At 44.7% G+C, this 17,484-nt stretch overlaps 1 protein-coding gene across 2 annotated transcripts in view; it reads right to left on the reverse strand.

Moving 5' to 3' along the window:
* Positions 1 to 219: 219 nt before the first annotated feature.
* The window catches only part of SMYD1 (SET and MYND domain containing 1), a 36,660-nt gene continuing 19,395 nt past the window's right edge, over positions 220 to 17,484 (reverse strand). The window contains exons 5-10 of one of the 2 annotated variants that reach the window (XM_055326947.1): positions 15,541 to 15,579; positions 12,441 to 12,630; positions 5,740 to 5,832; positions 3,493 to 3,656; positions 1,929 to 2,097; positions 220 to 708 (exon numbers count right to left, since the gene is read on the reverse strand). In XM_055326947.1, the coding sequence (XP_055182922.1) occupies positions 550 to 708; positions 1,929 to 2,097; positions 3,493 to 3,656; positions 5,740 to 5,832; positions 12,441 to 12,630; positions 15,541 to 15,579 (814 nt within the window). In that variant the 3' untranslated portion in view covers positions 220 to 549. The remainder of the gene's footprint in view (positions 709 to 1,928; positions 2,098 to 3,492; positions 3,657 to 5,739; positions 5,833 to 12,440; positions 12,631 to 15,540; positions 15,580 to 17,484) is intronic. The other variant, XM_055326948.1, reaches the window with a different exon arrangement.

Raw genomic sequence — 17,484 nt, forward strand, 5'->3', positions numbered from 1 at the left:
ATCCTAGTCACATAAGACCTGAGTATTCCAGACCATGAGTAAGACCAGCAGCCCCAGAGAGACCTGCACAGATAGGTGAGCAGCCACCTGAGATTTCAGGCACCTGCCACCCTCAGCTCAAACGTAATCTCTTCCATGACATCCTTCCCAATGCATCACACATACACACACATACACATGCGCCACATACCAGACACATGCCCTCCACTGAAGCCCCCATATAGTTTACCATTGCATTTATTAAGCTTGTTTTAATTGTTTACATTTTGCTTCCCCCGCTACATTTGAAGCTTCTTTATCCCTAGGGTGTTCCACCCAATAAATATTTGTAGGATAAGTTGGGCTAGGCTGGGCTGGGATAGAGTTCAATTAAGTTGAACTGAGTTTAAATGAATCAAAATGAACTGAGGAACACAGAACAGTACATTCCCACAGCCACAAGAGTGAACATTATCCTTTCTCATCAAGGGTCTTCCCCCAAACCCACCAACTCCAAAGTGTCTCCCCAATTCTCCAGCCATGGTGCCCACCCCACCATCAGACAGGTCCTCATTGCTTCTTATGGAACAGAGCTGGCGCTGGCTCATTGCTGGGCTCGGCCATGACCTGCATGGGCTGGTTGTTCAGGGCAGCCTCACGCATCTTGTGGTACATGAACTCATTCTGGCGGAACATGCGCAGCTCCATCTCCGTCTGCACCCGCATAGCCTGTGGAACACAGACACACCATAAACAGTGATGACAGGCCACTGGGACATACTGGCTTCTGATCTTCCTTGGCTCTTTTCAAAAGGGCAGACAATGGGGCGAATAACTCCTACTTACTGAGATTCAGCTGTATCCACTGAGAGGACACACGGACACACACACACACACACACATACTCATCCTCTAGGGGCCTCAATGTCCTGGGACTGGGCTTGGTTTGTTAAGGAGAGGGAGTCAGACCCCTGAGAGAGGAGCTCAAGGGACTGTTCTCAGCAAAGAATGTTTGTTTGCTGGAACTGGATTTGAATCCTGGATCATACACACATAGGTCCCAACTAACATTGTGGGACTTTAGGCCAGTGACAATCTCTTTAGTGCTCAGTTTCCTCAGACATAAATGGGTGAGATTCCTTAATACTTCATAACAGACCAGAAAGATCATAGTGTGTGACACCTAGGAAAATCCCCATGCACCCATATTTCTATTCAAGAAATATTTCTCAAGGGCCAGTCATCATTGATGAATTGAGAATACAGCAGTGAATGATATACTAGGCATAAAGTCAGTCTTCTCAGACACTTTATGACAACAAAGTCTGTCCTCTTTCCCTGTACCATACAGTCCTTTGAACCCTGTCACTCTCAAATAAACAAGCCCTTCAAAGCACAAAGGAAGCCAGCAATTATAAAGAGCATGCTACTTGCTAGGCACTGTTCTGAGTGCTTTTCACATATTAACTCTCTGAACCCTTACCACAGCTCTATCCCTTTTCTCCATTTTACTGATAAGGAGACTGAGGCCCACATATTCCGTGTTTGCACTCACACAGCTGGAAAGTAGTGAATCTGGAGAGTTCAATCCCAGCAGTCTGATTCCAGAGCCTGTGCTCCCCAGCTCCACTCTACAAAGCACATCTAATGTACATGGCTGCACCCACATTGCTAGGTAGGCTTTCTCCATCCATACTTGGAACATCTCAGACTTCAAACCTCAGCTGTGCCATCCATTCACTATGTGACTATAGACAGGTTACTCCCCTTCCCAGGGCCTTGGTTTGCTCAGATGTAAAACAAGGGGAGTGGACTAAAGCATTTCTGAATTCCTTTCTGGTCCAGTGGGCAATCTGTGGACTTTGCAAAAGCAGAAACTGGAATCCAGCTCCCACCCTTAGAGAGAGCTTAGACCAGAAAAGGAGGCCCAGCTCTGAGATGCTACTTGCCTCTAAGTCCTTGGTGATGGGGTGGGAGGGTCCATGGGTCACCAGGAGAATGGCATAGGCTTTACAGATCATCCCATGCCCCACCTCAATGTTACCAGCATGCCAGTTGGTCAGCCCTGCCCGCATCACGGCCATGCCCAGTTGGGCATTATTGGGGTGGTAGAGCTTCCTGTGAGGACATAGCAAATCATTGTAACAGATAATCCCAACTTTCCTTACATTTGCACAGCATCTGACGACTTACCAAGTACCCTTACTGACTTGGTCCATCTGCTCTCCCACCAGTGCTGTGAGGCATCTGCAGCCCATGGAGCAGAAACTGAGCCACAGAGAAAGGGAGGAATTACCAAACACTCCCCAGGGTGAGCCTGTGGGAGTGAGACTCTGCCCTAGGCCAGTAAGCCTAGTCATCATGGGCAAAAGAGTCAGAGGACTATGCAAGATAACAGGAAGCTGGGAGCTCTTAGGAACACCCCACCCCTCTTCCTGGAAAGCAGAAGTTCAGGGGAATAAAAAGAACTTCAATGTCCTTCTTGGGACAGAACTGTATTCTCATCTCCTTGGCACCTTCCTAACAGAGCTTCCTTCTGCATATTGTACAGTTTTCCTGACTTTTATATATGAGTAATGTTCTCTAAAAAAAAAAAAAAAAAAAAGAACCTGCTTGTACCAACTTACTCTTTTGGCCAAAGAGCCAAAGATACAAAGTCACATGCCAATATAGACATGGAAGGCGAGGGCTTTGCATTTTATAAGCAAGGATGCCTGACACTTCTTTTATTTATTTTTATTTTATTTTATTTTAATAAAGGAAAGGTTGCATGATTGCCTGTGCTAACTGTTAGGGGGACAAACCTTTCCAAGCCCTTGAAATCAAGGTGGACTTAGACTTAAGAAAACCCAAAGCATTGGGACACCTGAGTGGCTCAGCGGTTTGGCGCCTGCCTTCAGCCCAGGGTGTAATCCTGGGCTCAAGTCCCACATCAGGCTCCCTGCATGGACCCTGCTTGTGTCTCTGCCTCCCTCTCTCTCTGTCTCTCATGAATAAATAAATAAAATCTTAAAAAAAAAAAAAAAAAAGCAGAGACGCCTGGGTGGCTCAGCAGTTGGGTGGCTGCCTTCAGCTCAGGTGGTGATCCCAGAGTCCAGGATCAAGTCCCGCATCAGGCTCCTGCAGGGAGCCTGCTTCTCCCTCTGCCTATGTCTCTGCGTCTCTCTCTCTCTATGTCTCTCATGAATAAATTAATAAATCTGTAAAACAAGAAAAAGAAAACCAAAAGCAGAAAATGCCATTCAAGTGATAGATGAGCTGGAGGATTTGGGAAAGACCAGGAATGACAGATAGGCTTCATCTCAGGAACCAGCCCTGATGATTTGGTCATTACTGCTTGGAGCACTGTGGTTAAAAAGGCTCATTTGTAAAGATAAAGAGGACCACGACTGATTCCTGATGCCTGCTGTGGGTTACAGGAGGGAGAGATAGCAGTGTGTGTGCCATCTATTTACCATCCCTGGAATAGACACATTTCCAGGAGACTTCCTGAGACCCAGCATTGCTACCTACATATAGCCGTCCACCATCCTCCTGGCATAGTACGAGGCCTCCTCAAAGGCCTGGAGGTAGGAGAGGACCTCGGAAACAGTGCTCAGCATCCGCAGCGTGTAGAGGTTTGTGTCAGCAAACACTGGCTCCTGCTTCTGCAGGCACTCCCGGCATAATTTCACCACCTGGAGGAGACACAGGACCTGTCCATTACCACTGCACCACAACACGCCCTGTACTCACATAAGAGAGCATCATCACGACACTGGACACTCATTCTTTTAAAGCTGAGGACACTGCTGATAGGGGTGGAAAAGCAGTGGTTTGTGATCTGAAGAGCAAAATGGTCCTATTTGGCTACAGTGTAGGGATGAGGAGGGTAACGGTGTGAGATATGGGTGACATGCCAAAGCGAGGCGTTCTCATCATCAGTCAGTAAGTAGCAGAGAGTTATGAAAGGGAGAGACTGATTGATTGATTGATTCCCACAGCAATGCAATGACATAGGGACTACTAGTACTCCCATTTTGCCAGATAAGGGAACTGAAGCACAGAGAGGGTAAGTGCTTTGCCAAGTCACATAGGTAGTAAAACATGGAGTAAGAATTCAAGCTAAGCAGTCATATTTTATCTTAACCATCAGTCCTGTGATTCTCCACCTTAGCCAGGCTCTGGAATTATCTGGAGACCTTTTAAAAAAACAGCAATGTCTGGGCCCTACCCCAGACCAAATGAAACCAAATATCTGGATGAGGGACCCTGGAATCCATAGTTCAAATAAACCCCTGGATGGTCCTTATGCACGGTGAGGTTGACAATCATTTCCCAATGTAAGTGTACAAGATGAACTGGCAGAGAGGGAGGGTCCCAGGAGGATGTTGCATTGGTCCTGGTGAGGAATGAGATGGGCCTGACCCGTGTTAACTTGGAGTCAGGCTTCCCTGATTGACTCATGTTTACACATAGGCTTAGGTGAGTGAGACCAAAGTGAGATGGTCTCTAGATTTTAGTTGTTCTCTGTTCTCCTCTTCTTCCTTTGCCACTGCCATGGGAGAAATGCCACACAGTGCCTTCCGTTTCAAATGAGCAGAAGCTAATTTTGCTCTCAGACTCTCCCAGAGCCGCACGTGAAAAATGTGGGCTGGCAATCAATCCATCCTGAAGACAATCCTCTTAAACCCATGGGGCCAGTGTCCAACCTGACACCTGGACCTGTTACGTTTGAACGGAGGAGGAGAAATGAGAAAGAGGAGAGAAAACAGAGGAATGGAACCAGTGGAGCCCTCCAAATTGCTCCAGCTTCTATGCCATGCCTCTGACATGGGTTTTCCATGTTGTACAATAACACTCTATTGATGTGACTGTCTCTCCATCTGAGAGAACCCCTGGGAGGCAAGGAGCATGTCTTGTGTTGTCACCCCACTCGGGGTTTGAAAATGTGCAATGAATGAGTAAATGAGAAGGATGAAGATAATGGAAAAGCAGATAGAAATAAACATAAATTAATCTCTCACATTGCCCTGCCTTAATGGCTTCCAAACCCAGCTATAAGCCCGAGTTGTTTTTAAAGAGCTTGGAAACAAAATACTGATTCACAGTCTGTTGCAGATTGGATGAATCACATCTGAGGGGGTGAGATGCAAGACTGTGCATTTCCAACAAGCTACCCAGGTAAATTTGATGCAATGCTCTGCAGGTCAGTGTTTGGCAGTGGGTCTCAACTTTGGGTGCCCACTGAGATCACCTGAGAGTTTTAAAAATCCTAATCTCTGGGTTCACCCCCAAGAGATTTTGGTAAAGTTGTCCTAGGTCAGTGTCTGAGCATCAGGATTTTTCAGTGATTCTAATGTATAGGCAGTTGACAACTCCCATTGCTTTGAGAGCCAGGGTTGAATGCTCAGTTAGTAGGAACTGAAAACTGTTACCAGGGTATGCATTCAATTACAAAAAAGAAACCAATCCACATGCCATCTCCATTTCTCCACCTCTGATGCCAACCTGAGATATCACAGATCCCCCAGGGACCCCTGTCAGTCTGCCTGGGCTCTCCTCAGACACAGTATCAGTAGGTTGAACAATCACTTGAGAACACATCTATCTAAGAGGTGCTAAAGGTTTAAGGGCAAGAGGAGTCCAAACCAAGGGATATCCTAAGAAGAACAACCTGCTTGATAGCCTCCCCATCTCCACCCTACCCCATTTCCCCCCCTTACCAGAGAACCTTTCTGCCCTCTTCCCCATCTCATCCCTATGAAAATGAATTCTTACCTCATGGTACAGACCCTCAGAACGAGCCTTGTCTATTTTTTCCAATGTATCCTTGGAGAATTGTATCATCTCCTTTACCACCTCCTGAGAGGGCTGGGAAAGACAGGGACAGTGATTTAGAGACCTCTTCACAAAGCAACCCATTGCATCTCTGAATAGCTGACATTTTTGACACTCAGTGTCGTGCAAGAGTGATGCCTTCCTCATTCTGAATGTTTCATTTCTGTACATGTTGCTCCAGATCCCTATAGCTTTTGCAGCTCCCTCACCATGCTTCTGACTCATGTGCATTTTCCACTGACCAAGCTCTGGAGCCTTGCTGCCAGCCAGTTGTTTTCTACCTTATGCTTATGTATGGGTTTTTGGACCCCAAGGCAGAATCTAACATTGATCTCTGTGGTATTTTCTCTGACATTTTGTATTTTCATTCTATCACTCAAAATATTTTCCATTATTTCTCTTTACTTCAAGTTAACCACATGTTCCACAGGCACGCTCTTGCATTTTAGTCTTCACTCAATTCACTGATTTAAATACTGACCAACACAGGGCTGAGGACAGAAGCCTATGGCTTGACCAAAAAAAAAAAAAAAAAATCCTACTCTAGTTTGCCATTGGAGTTCATTAAAGAGGAAACCTATGGCTGTGGACATTCAGATCCTTCCAAAGTATCTTAGCATCCAGTTCCTATTTCTTTCTCTTGACCAAATTATATCATGAGTTTGTCAGCTGTCTCTGAAATCTGGATTTGTTAGGCTTACAGCATTTGCCAGGGCAGTCTAGTTATCTTATTTTTTTTTAAGACTTATTTATTTATTTGGGGAAGAGAGGGGCAAAGAGAGAGAGATAGAGATAGATAGATAGAGAGAGTTTTAAGCAGACTCTGCACTGAGCAAGAAGCCCGACGCAGGCTCCTTGAACTGACCCTGAAATCCTGACCTGAGCCAAAACCAAGAGTCAGATGTCTAAGGTGTCCCAATAGTGATCTTATTTTTTTAATGAGGTGTTAATATTTCAGGGAAAGAGGTACCTTAATTAAAAATCCCATGAGGACATTATAATTTTGAAGAAAGAGTTCCAGACTTCTCAATGTCCAAAGAAAAATTTATTTGTTATGCTCATCTATATCAGAAATTCTTCTGGAATATTTCTTTTTTTTTTTGCTTAGGCGAATCTGATAATAACTGGTTATTAGACAAAGGTTAGGTCCGGAGTGAGGCCTGTGAACAGGAGTCACAGCAGTGGTGGATGCATCAATTGTTGGAGTCAGGCCATGTGACAAGTGTAGGTGGATATGCAGAAGGACTCAGGGAGACTAAATGCAGAGAGAGATAGAGATAGATAGATAGAGAGAGTTTTAAGCAGACTCCCAAATTAAAATAACTTTATTTTTTTCCCAAAATGAAAATAACTTTATTATTTATTTGGACCATAAAACTGACATATGGAAGCTGTAAAAAATTAAAATATATGAAAAAAGCATGGAGAAAAAAATAGAAATCCCTGGAATCCACCCAAAGATGAACACAGCATTTTGAGGAACATTTTCCAATGCATATATACAGAAATAATATTGAAAATATTTAACAACTGATATAGGAAAGACACTGGCCAATCAGAACAGATACCATAAAGAGCATGTCTGTTATGGCCTATGGTATGTGCTGGCTGAACTGCATTCCTGTGGATGTGCACATGCATGTGTGTATAAGCCAATAGCACCAAATATTTCTTCTAACTGGAATAGTACCAGATTTCTGCCTTGAGTTTGTTTTTTTCACTCAGTAAATATATATATTTTCCCATATCAATATAAAAATATATCACCACTTCCAATAATTGTAGAGTTTTCCACTGTATAAAGGCCAGAATAATTTATTTAACCAGTTTTCCAACTTTTTCACTATAAGGAGTTGAGTTCAGTGGCTCCATTTGATTTGCCACTGGGAAAAAAAAAAAGATTTGCCACTGACACTGTTTTGTGAGGTCACCTTCACTGAACTACCGACAAGTAACAGGAGGATGGGTATCCATTCTCTTAAAAATACACTACTTTAGTGGATGGATCAGGCTCTTCCCTCAGTCTCTCAGCTGTCCTGAGCCAGTTCTGCAGTGTCCACTTTGCAGTATGAGAGGCTCCTGGCCAGGATGGCTTGCTTCTGGGTCAGGATCTTCCAAAGAACAAGCCTTATATTTATTCTTCTACCCACCTCACTTACTTCAGCTTCTGCGGAGTTCTTGACTAGCCCTACAATTTTGACTATCCTTGTTTCCTTCTGCATTTAGTCTCCCTGAGTCCTTCTGCATATCCACCTACACTTGTCACATGGCCTGACTCCAACAATTGATGCATCCACCACTGCTGTGACTCCTGTTCACAGGCCTCACTCCGGACCTAACCTTTGTCTTGACCACTGGTTATCATTTGGCCCCAGAGTACTACTTAGTCTTCTGTTAACTCAGACCTTGTCTTGATTTCAGACAAGTCATTTAAGTGCATATTCACTTTCCTAAACTCATTTGAATCAAGAGCCTAAGTGAGAGAGGGTCCATGTCTCACCTGGTCATAACTGGTAAGACAGAGCTCTGTAATTGGTAATCCAGAGGTATACCACCAATCTGTCAATCCTAGATTTCTGGTGTCATCCATAGTTTGTTGCCCCAAAATTGGCTCATAAAATCACATCTAGCTTATGACCACTAGTCTCTAATTTACTGTAAGTTCCAATATCTTTAAAACTCAAAATTCATAGTGAATCTTCTAGAGTAATCAGTAGCTTGCTGGATAGAGTTGGAGAATACCAAGTGATCAGATGTTAATAAAATGTCTAGTTCAGTTTGATATTGTAAGGAAGAGGTGTTACTTCAAGCTTTGGAAGTGAATCAAATTTTTTCAAGGAGGCAACTGCCAAGATTCTCAAAACAACCTGGCTAGAAGGTTGTTAATTACGTGTGCAATATGTGATAAAGCTATTCTGAGAAAGGAAATGGGGCTGCTCCATTTGGCTCCACTTTTAAGAGTAAAGGTAGGAGGAAAACATGATCTGCAGATAGGATTTAAGGAACCCTGAAGAGAGAGACTCCCCTCCCTAGAGGGGAAAACAGAACACCAGGAAGTTAAACAGAAAACCAGGAAGAAAAGAGTGAGGAGCTGGAGCAGGGGGAAATGCCAGTAGAGGAGGAACCAGAGGAAGACTAGAGGAGGAAAGGGAGGAGTCAAAAGAGGGGGAGGAGTCATCCAAAAGGGAGGAGCCACTGGAGGGGGAGGGACTAGAAGAGGAAGAGAAGAGTGAAAGAGGGAGCTGGTTGCCCAACCTTGAAACACTAGTAGCTTCCTATTGTGAAAACCAGGGGTAAGGGCCGGAGAAAGCAAAAAAAAAAAAAAAAAAAAAAAAAAAATTCAGCAATCTAAACAAGGAGGCTCCAAAGCTATGGTTGAGAGGAATGTTCTACATTTTGGTGTTATTTTCTCATTTTAAAAAATATTTGGTTTTGATTTTTATCCAGGTTACAATATACATTTAACTTTGAAAGGGAGAAAAGAGTCTGGTCTCTTAATTAAAAATAAAGTAGTGGTGGGAACAAGATATGAAACAAATACTCAGGGCCACACATCAGGAAGGTGGACTGGCAGGCTTGCCATAAAACACGTTATCCCACAGGTTCTAGAAGGTCAGGCTGAGGGTGAACACAGGAGCTTATTCTTTCCTGTCACTCCTATGGTACTGTGCTTGGTGCCCTGCCCAGACATGCCAATATACCTGGAATACCAAACCTTTGATTCTGTGAAAAGAAGGTTGTTCCTACAAAAAAAAAACCATATTAGGTGCACCTGGTGGCTCACTTGATTAGGCATGTGCTTTTGGCTCAGGTTATGATCCCAGGGTTCTGGGATGGAGCTCTGCATTGGGCTCCCTGCATATTGGGGAGTCTGCTTCTTTCTCTCCCTTGCCCTTCCCATGCCTCCACCTCCCCACCCCAGCTAGTGCTCTCTGTCTCAAATAAATAAATAAAATTCTTCAAAAAAAAAAAAAAAGCCCATATTAACCCATGGTTCCCAACTGCCTGGGAAGGGTGACTCTCAAAATGTCCACACCAAGCATCACTGATCTGTTGCTTACAGCCTTCCCCTCCTCCTCCTGTTTGTATCAAGCCTGACTATGCCTACACAGGCATGTGTGTGCATGGATCTGTGTGTGTGTGTGCGTGTATGTGTGTGTGTGTGTGTGTGTGTGAGAGAGAGAGAGAGAGAGAGAGAGAGAGAGAGAGAGAGAGTGTCCTTTTATTTTTTATAAATGATAGCATACTCAGTGTTATGGGTTGAACTGCACCCTCCCCAAATTCATATGTTGAAGTCCTAACCTCTAGTACCTCAGAATGCAGTCTTATTTGGAAATAGGTCATTGCAGACTTAATCAGTTAAGATAAGGTCATAATGGAGTAGAGTGGGCCCTTAACCCATTACGACTGGTGTCCTTATAAAAAGAATACCAAGTGAAGAAAAAGGGATACACAGAGGGAAGACATGAAAAGGCACAGAGAGAAGATGGCCATCTGAGAGCCAGGGAGAAAGGCTGGAGCAGACCACCCCCCCTTAGCCCCCCGAGGGAACTGACCATGCTGACACCTTGATTTCAGACTCCCAGGCTCCAGAACTATGAGAGTATACTCACACTCCTCAGAGGAAATCAACTCTGCTGACACCTTGATTCCAGACTCTCAGGCTGCAGAACTGTGAGAGAATACATTTCTTTTGTGTAAGCCACCCACTTTGGGGTACTGGGTTATGAAAGCCCTAGTCAACTAATGCACATGGCAATTTTGGCTTCTTAATTCTTTTCCCTCAAGAAGAGAGTTCATTCCATATGTGTACACAAAAATCTGCCTCATAAGTTTTAGTGATTGCAAGGTAATTTAATTTAAATATTTCCCTATTGGTGGTTATTTAGGTTTTATCCAATTGTTCTCGACCATGCTGCAATGTATTTCTTTATACACCTGTCTTTGTGCACATATGGAAGTAACTCTGCTAGGTAAATTCTTAGAAGTAGAACTTCTTGGGCAAAGAGTTTAAAAAATGATATATTAAGAATAAAAATAAGTTAGTGGCAGGGTATCTGGGTGGCTCAGTCAGTTAAGCATCTGCCTTGGGCTCAAGTCATGATCCCAGAAGCCCCATGTCTGGCTCCCTGCTCAGTGGGGAGTCTGCTTCTCCCTCTCTTTCTGCCACTCCCACCCCTACTTGTGCTATATCTTTTTCTTCCTCAAATAAATAAATAAAATCTTAAAAGAAATAAGTTAGTGGCAAAAAAAAAAAGGTCTAGACTGGCCAGAGGATGAACAAAAGAAATGAACCAAGTAGGGAAATAGTATTACCTGAACATTAGCACTAATACCACTAAGTAATGAATTGACAGTAGTCCCACCATCTGTACCTACAAGTCAGTTTTGCTTGTAGTCTTTCTTTGCACTAATCAGAGACAAATTTCTGCCCACACATAGGATGCAGAAGTTAATTAAGAAGTATATTTGTGTATTTGTATCTTAAATGCACTGGTGCACTGCAGGTTATAGAGAAGTGCTTGGATAGCCTCCCCAGAGGAGTCCAGCTCCCAGTTAAAAACCTACATGTACAGACCTGACCACAGACAAATACAAAGGCTCTACCTAGCAGGCCTGTGGGGGAAAGCGCCCTCCCAACAGTCTCTGAAGAGAGTCCAGTCAAGGACCCAGGTGCTCCCTGCCACTCATATTTCTTTGCACAGTTGCATTCTTAGCCAGGGGGTCTTTATTCCTTGGTTTCTTTATTCGAGGCCTTGGTCACCTCAGATAAAGGTCTGAAGTGACCTCCAGAGGCCTCTTTACAAGGGAGGAGGAGGAAAACTTGGAAACTCTAACTCAGTACTCACTACTTTTCCATGCCTAGCTTTCCCCTCACACCCTCTCCCTCATCCTCCCCACCTTGGGGTCCATGAAAGTGCTGGAACTCTTTGTTCTGAGCCCTTCAGCAGTGAGAAGACCACCACATCTGTGCTGATCCACCTGGGGGAAAGTGGAACAGAAGGAATCCAGGTCTAGCCTTTTGTTTATACCATTGCTGGGCTCTCTCTCAGCTTAGCTGAGCTCCTGACATCCCCCTCTGTAACCCTTCAGCCGCTCAACAGTTTCACCATCAAAGAGTCAACAAGCTACTTAGGAGTGAAGCATACTGACCAATCTCCACATTGCCCCATCTCTACATTACTCATTTCCAGGGGACTAGGAATACATTTGTGATAGCCAGGCAACCAATCCTTTGCCTATCTGGTCTCAATATAAGAAATTCTCAGCATTAGCAGCAAAAGGGCCAGGAGAGGAATTAAAATTTACTCAGTGCCTACCCTCTATGCCTCTCCCTTTACATATATCATTTTGTTCAATCCTCCTAACAACCCCTTCTTGTGGACACCATCATTCCTATTTTACAGATGAGAAAACTGGGCAACTTTCCAAAGAAAACTCCTGGCAAGTGGTAGCCCCAGGACACTAGCTGGGGACCTGTCATCAATGCTCTGTCCCCCATCCCATAGCAACTTTCCAACAGGTACAGGCTGGTTCTCTGGGAACTGACAGCCAGGGTGCACTGATTAGCTCTGAAATCCACCCTTGCCGGCTCCTGGAGAAGATGAGCGCAAACAGCCCAGAAGCAGGGCTACGTGTACCTTTGGGTCATCTTTCACCCCCAGGAATAGGTCATCCTTCAGCTTTTTCTGGCAGTGTTCACACGTGCAGTCAAAGTAGTACTGCTTCTTTAGCTGCTTCTTGCGGTCTTCGCTGAGGTTAAGGAAGTCGATATAGGACACTGTCAGCTCCTCTCCTTCTGAGATCTTGCCCAGGGCCCGAAGCTCAATTCTAGAGAGGGTAAAAGAAAGAGTAAGTCAGATCCAGGGCTATCAGAGTGGGGTTTCTGCTCTTCAAGGTGTCAAGGAGTTGCGTCTCAAACTTCCACCAGCACTCCAAGAAAATTCCCATTCCCCCCAAAAAGGGGAAAGGTGGTCTAAAGGATAGTTGTCTGGATAATCCTGCTCTACTCATTGTAAACAAATCTTCTCCATTCAGTTAATTGCTCTGAAATCCAATTCAGCAGATTCCCCGGAGAGGGCTGGGCCTGGTCACAAAGCTATACCTAGCTTCCATGCCTGCAATTACCCCTGTACATTTAGCTACTGATTGCCTGCAACAAAGGAAGGGAGAAACAATAAAGCAAAGATTCAAACAAGAGAAGACTCGATAGCAGTTTTGCTTAGTTTGGAGGCCACTCTCTCATGAGAAGTACATACACTCAGTTGCTCACAATCGTGGCCCGTCTAACTTTAAGCCCCTGCTCCTCTGTCTTTCAGTCCATTGGTTCTGGCCTACATTATGTCAGGAGACATGCCTGGAGATCACAGAAGTCAAATAAACAAAGGCTGGCTCTGTTAGCCTGCTGCATTGTCCACTTTTGTATTTACTGGGGGACATGGATTTTGGTTAAATGTGGTTAGCAAGAACAGATGGCATTTCCATCCCCTTCCAGCCTAGACCTGACCCTCCCCAATTACCTACAGTACTATCACCTTACCAAGTAAGAGATACAGAAGGTACTGAGGACAAAAGTCCACTGCAGAGCTGTCATCCAGCTAAGTCAGACAAGCAGATCGGCCCATGGGCCTCTCAGCCATGCACCCTCCACAGGGAACCCAAGAGCTCCAGAAAACAACCAATGAGCCCAGCAAGCTGGATCCTAAGGTATCCTCTTATATCTCCCCAGGATCTCCTCACTGCCCAGTGGAAAGCCATCACCATAAGAATGAGCAGCACAATGCACAGGGCTGGGGAAAACATCTGCAGACAGATTCTGTTTACCTCCCAGAGAGCCTGAGTCAGACAGCAGGTAAAAGACAGCCCCTTCCATGTGCTCTGAAGTGACAACCAAGCAAGCAACTGTTGAATGGGCAGTGACATGTGTGTCCAAGCATCTGAGGTGACCACTTGAGGTTAAACAGCCTTCTCCCAAATTGGGGTACACTGACATGTCAAATAAATGTGATAATATATACAAACAATTCATAGAGAGCCTAGCAAAGTCTCAGTGCTTGTTCATATGCCATTGGGACTTTGTTCTTTTGTTCCCCACCCCAATTTGGGATAGCAGCTGTTACTGCAGTAATAAATGGTGAGAGGGGGTGAAGGGCTGTGTGAATGTCCTCACAGCTCTGCTTAGAATTCTCACAGTCCCAGCTGCAGGGGATCAGCCTCCCCATTTCACAAGGGAGGGCACTGCCACCCAGAGAGGGGAAGGAATTTCCCTGGACGTCCCACAGCACTTTGGCAACAATACAGATCAGAAATCAAGTGCCATTCGTGCTTCACCTCATCATACTGCTCTCCCTGGGCTGTCCTCCCAAGTCTACCATGTCTGCCTCCCAGGTCTACCATGCTCAAGAAAGGAAAGATCAAAGCCCTTGATTTTAGAGCACTGCCAGTATTCTAAATAGTTCCATGTGAACAACTCCTGGGCCAGTGCTGAGTGTGGATTTTGGCATCTGATCCTCATGGGACAAGTCAGCAGTTCTGCCCCCACCAAACCCTTCTATAGGCACAGCTCCATCATGACATTCAACAGTGAGTCAGTGCCAGCTGAGTTAGGATTTCTAGTAGCTTTGCTTCTCATCATGATTCAGCCAATTCTTACAAGGTCTCAGAGTATCTCAAATTATTTCAATCATGTTAGAGAATTTTCAAAACCAAATTAATTTGAAGTCACTTAAATATGAAAATATACAAGCCCCATTTTTACCTTAGTTGGAACTCGGGATCAGGGGTGACTACCACTCCATTCTCCCACTTCCATCTCTAATGCCCTGCAATTCTAGAGTTAAGCTAATTGAGCCATACATAAGCAATTTATTTAAGCAATTTATTTAAGCATTTCTTGGAGAGATTAGAAATGCAGCCCAGAGTCACAGAGACTTAGAACTAGGAAGGTCCCTAGAGACGCTCTCATCTTGACCTCTGCTCTATAGATGTGGAACCAAACACCCAGAAGATGAAGGGAATCATCCAAAGTCATGTGCAATGCAGGTCAACACAGACTCCAATGCACCAACCACTCCTACCCCTGCCTACCCAAAGACGTAACTCCCACACAGAGTTTTGTTCTTAATCCAAAGAGCATTTCAAGTACTTTCAAACCAAGCCTGAGAAAAGACCCATCTGGAGCCATTAATTTGTCATTAAGAAGAGTCAAGGCAAAATCTAACCTAAACCACTAGTTGGCCAGAAGCAGTAAACAGAATACTGTGAATAAATATTTATCAAAAATATCACAGTTATGGGTGCTATTTTCAGAAGCCAGTCTGGGTGAGAAGTTGGGAGTTATAAACAAACACAGTCCTTTAGTAGTTCAATAATATCAGCAGTCCTTATTTTTATGATAAGCAGGATTTTGAGGGACAGTGTGGGCTTTGCTAAGGTGATGTGGACTAGAAAGGATCGTCATGCTTTGGAGTTGGGGGAGAGAGAGAAGTAAGGCGTGAAAGATGGGAAAGAAAAGAAGCAAAGAAAAGCAAAGGCACAGCAGGGAGTGGGTGGGTGAGGAACAAAATGATTCATATATATGCATTTAAAATACAGCATTCAGACAAGATGAGACTCTGGGGTGCAGAAGGACATTACAGCCAGAGAGCAGCCACGGGGTCTCAGGAAGGGGAAGCCCCAGCAAACCAGGCAAGTGAGGGAGATGGGTCAGAGGAGCAGGGATGCTGGCAAAGACTGACCCACCTCATCTGGGTGTGAAACATGGATTTCACTGCCTCATGACTGAAAGACAAAACAGACACCCAAATGGAAATCATTACCATAGGCTCATCAGTACAGCTAAGAGGGTGCACAGCATTCCAGCTGATGCAATCAAAGCTTTGGCCATCCAACCACCTTTTTATCCCAGCCCCTTCCAGTGGGGCTTACTTGACAAGACAGGCTGGTATAGTGGAAAGTGCCCTGGATTTGGAATGAGAAGTTCTGGGTTCAAAGGTCCTCTCAGCCTTTCCTGGGCTCAGTGTCCTCAACCTGTACCTGGTAATGGGACTGCCATGAGACAGTGCATTTAAAAGTAGGTGCTAAAAAAAGCAATGGAATGCTATTGTTATACCATTAACAAGCACCTTGGCCAAACAAGTGTTGCCTCTTTGATGTCTATCTTGGGGACTATGTGAACTGCGTATGGAGACTGATTAAGTCACACGGATAGTATAAAAAATGTATTGGGGTTAGAATTGGGTTCTTTCCACTATGGCAGGCAGCTAGGCCATGACTGCAAAGTCACCTTCTCTTGCACAACAGCCAAGAAGCCAGGTAAAATGTGGCTGCTCAAAATTAGTGGATGCAAATAAGCCAGAGCAGACGCCAGAAATGATCTGAAGAAAGAGCTCCTAGGTTCCTGTGGCTGTCACACGTACCAACAAGGGGAGCCCTGGGTCACCACTGCTTGGAGGAATGGCATCTTGAAAGACCAGCCCGATATGTGGCTGAATTTGATCCTCAGTCATGCCAGTGACCCCAAGAGGGTTAGGAAGAGAAATGCAAATATTGGGGGGAAATGATCATCTTGGTCCCAAATAAACTTCTCTGTCTTCAGTGACTTTCTTACCTGCTTGAGTGTCTGGTGTCATACAGTCCCTTGCTTCCAGAAACAGGAAGGAAAAGGAGATTCAGAGTCCCTTCTAGATTGGGGTTTAGGCTTGATTCCTGACTGAGAACCAGAAACCATGGTCTCTGGTTTCCAGCAAGTTTTTTGGGGAAACCTGCTCATTGTTCATGGCTTGGAATTAACTTGCATCTGTCATAAAAGCTTGTCTCATCTCTAAGAGCAAAATAAGTAATATTGCTTAGGCATCGTTCCCCCAATCTCCCCAGCCCTGAGCCATGGAAAAGGAGGGTCTCTTCCTGTTTGCTGACTTCTCCACTTGTGCCCACCCCCAAGACACATGCTTTGCCCTTCTGTCCCCTGATCTGTGCCTTTGGAGTAGGGGGTGGGGGTGGGGTTTGGCCCCTAAGGGGCTTCATCACCCTGGGTCATTTGTTGTCTGGCTTCTGGTTGGAATTTGGCCAATGGGAGGAAATCAGAAGGTTGGAGGAGAGAGAGTTTGGGGTATTTCATCTCCTGGCTCCCTCTCATCCTCGCAATGGTTCCAGCAGGGGCTGCTTTTGCTACTAGTACAGCCAAGCTATTGGATGGGGAGTAGAGAGAGGAACCTCTCCCATGGCTGTACTCTCACCAGCTGCAGAAATAGTACAGTACACCTGCCCGTCTAAGTCTAGAGGTCATAATGGTTATATACTATTGCTAGACTCTCGACACCTCACCATTCTTTGTTAGTTTCTTAAACTTTACCCTTATTTCTGTAGATTGTCCTGTTATTAAATTCTCTTTGAGTAAACTTTTAGTGTGCCTTCTGATTTCTGCTGGAATCTTCACTAATATATGCTCCTGCCAAGCACCTTCTCAGCTGGTGCTGTTCAGTGGTGACCTTTAGATAGATAATCTCAGGCTTCGAGCTTTAAAATAGTAGTCAGAGTTTTACCTAACACATCTAGGCAGCCTCAAGAAATATGCAAAGATTCAGAAATTACCCATGTGTAATTCTTTGCTATTTTCTTCGTTACCTTTCTCCTATCCACAATGACTCTAGAATGAAACTTCCCTGTCAAAATTCATGCTAGTTC

This window comes from Nyctereutes procyonoides, unplaced genomic scaffold (genome assembly GCF_905146905.1).
Source record: "Nyctereutes procyonoides isolate TBG_1078 unplaced genomic scaffold, NYPRO_anot_genome, whole genome shotgun sequence".
Lineage (NCBI taxonomy): Eukaryota > Metazoa > Chordata > Mammalia > Carnivora > Canidae > Nyctereutes > Nyctereutes procyonoides.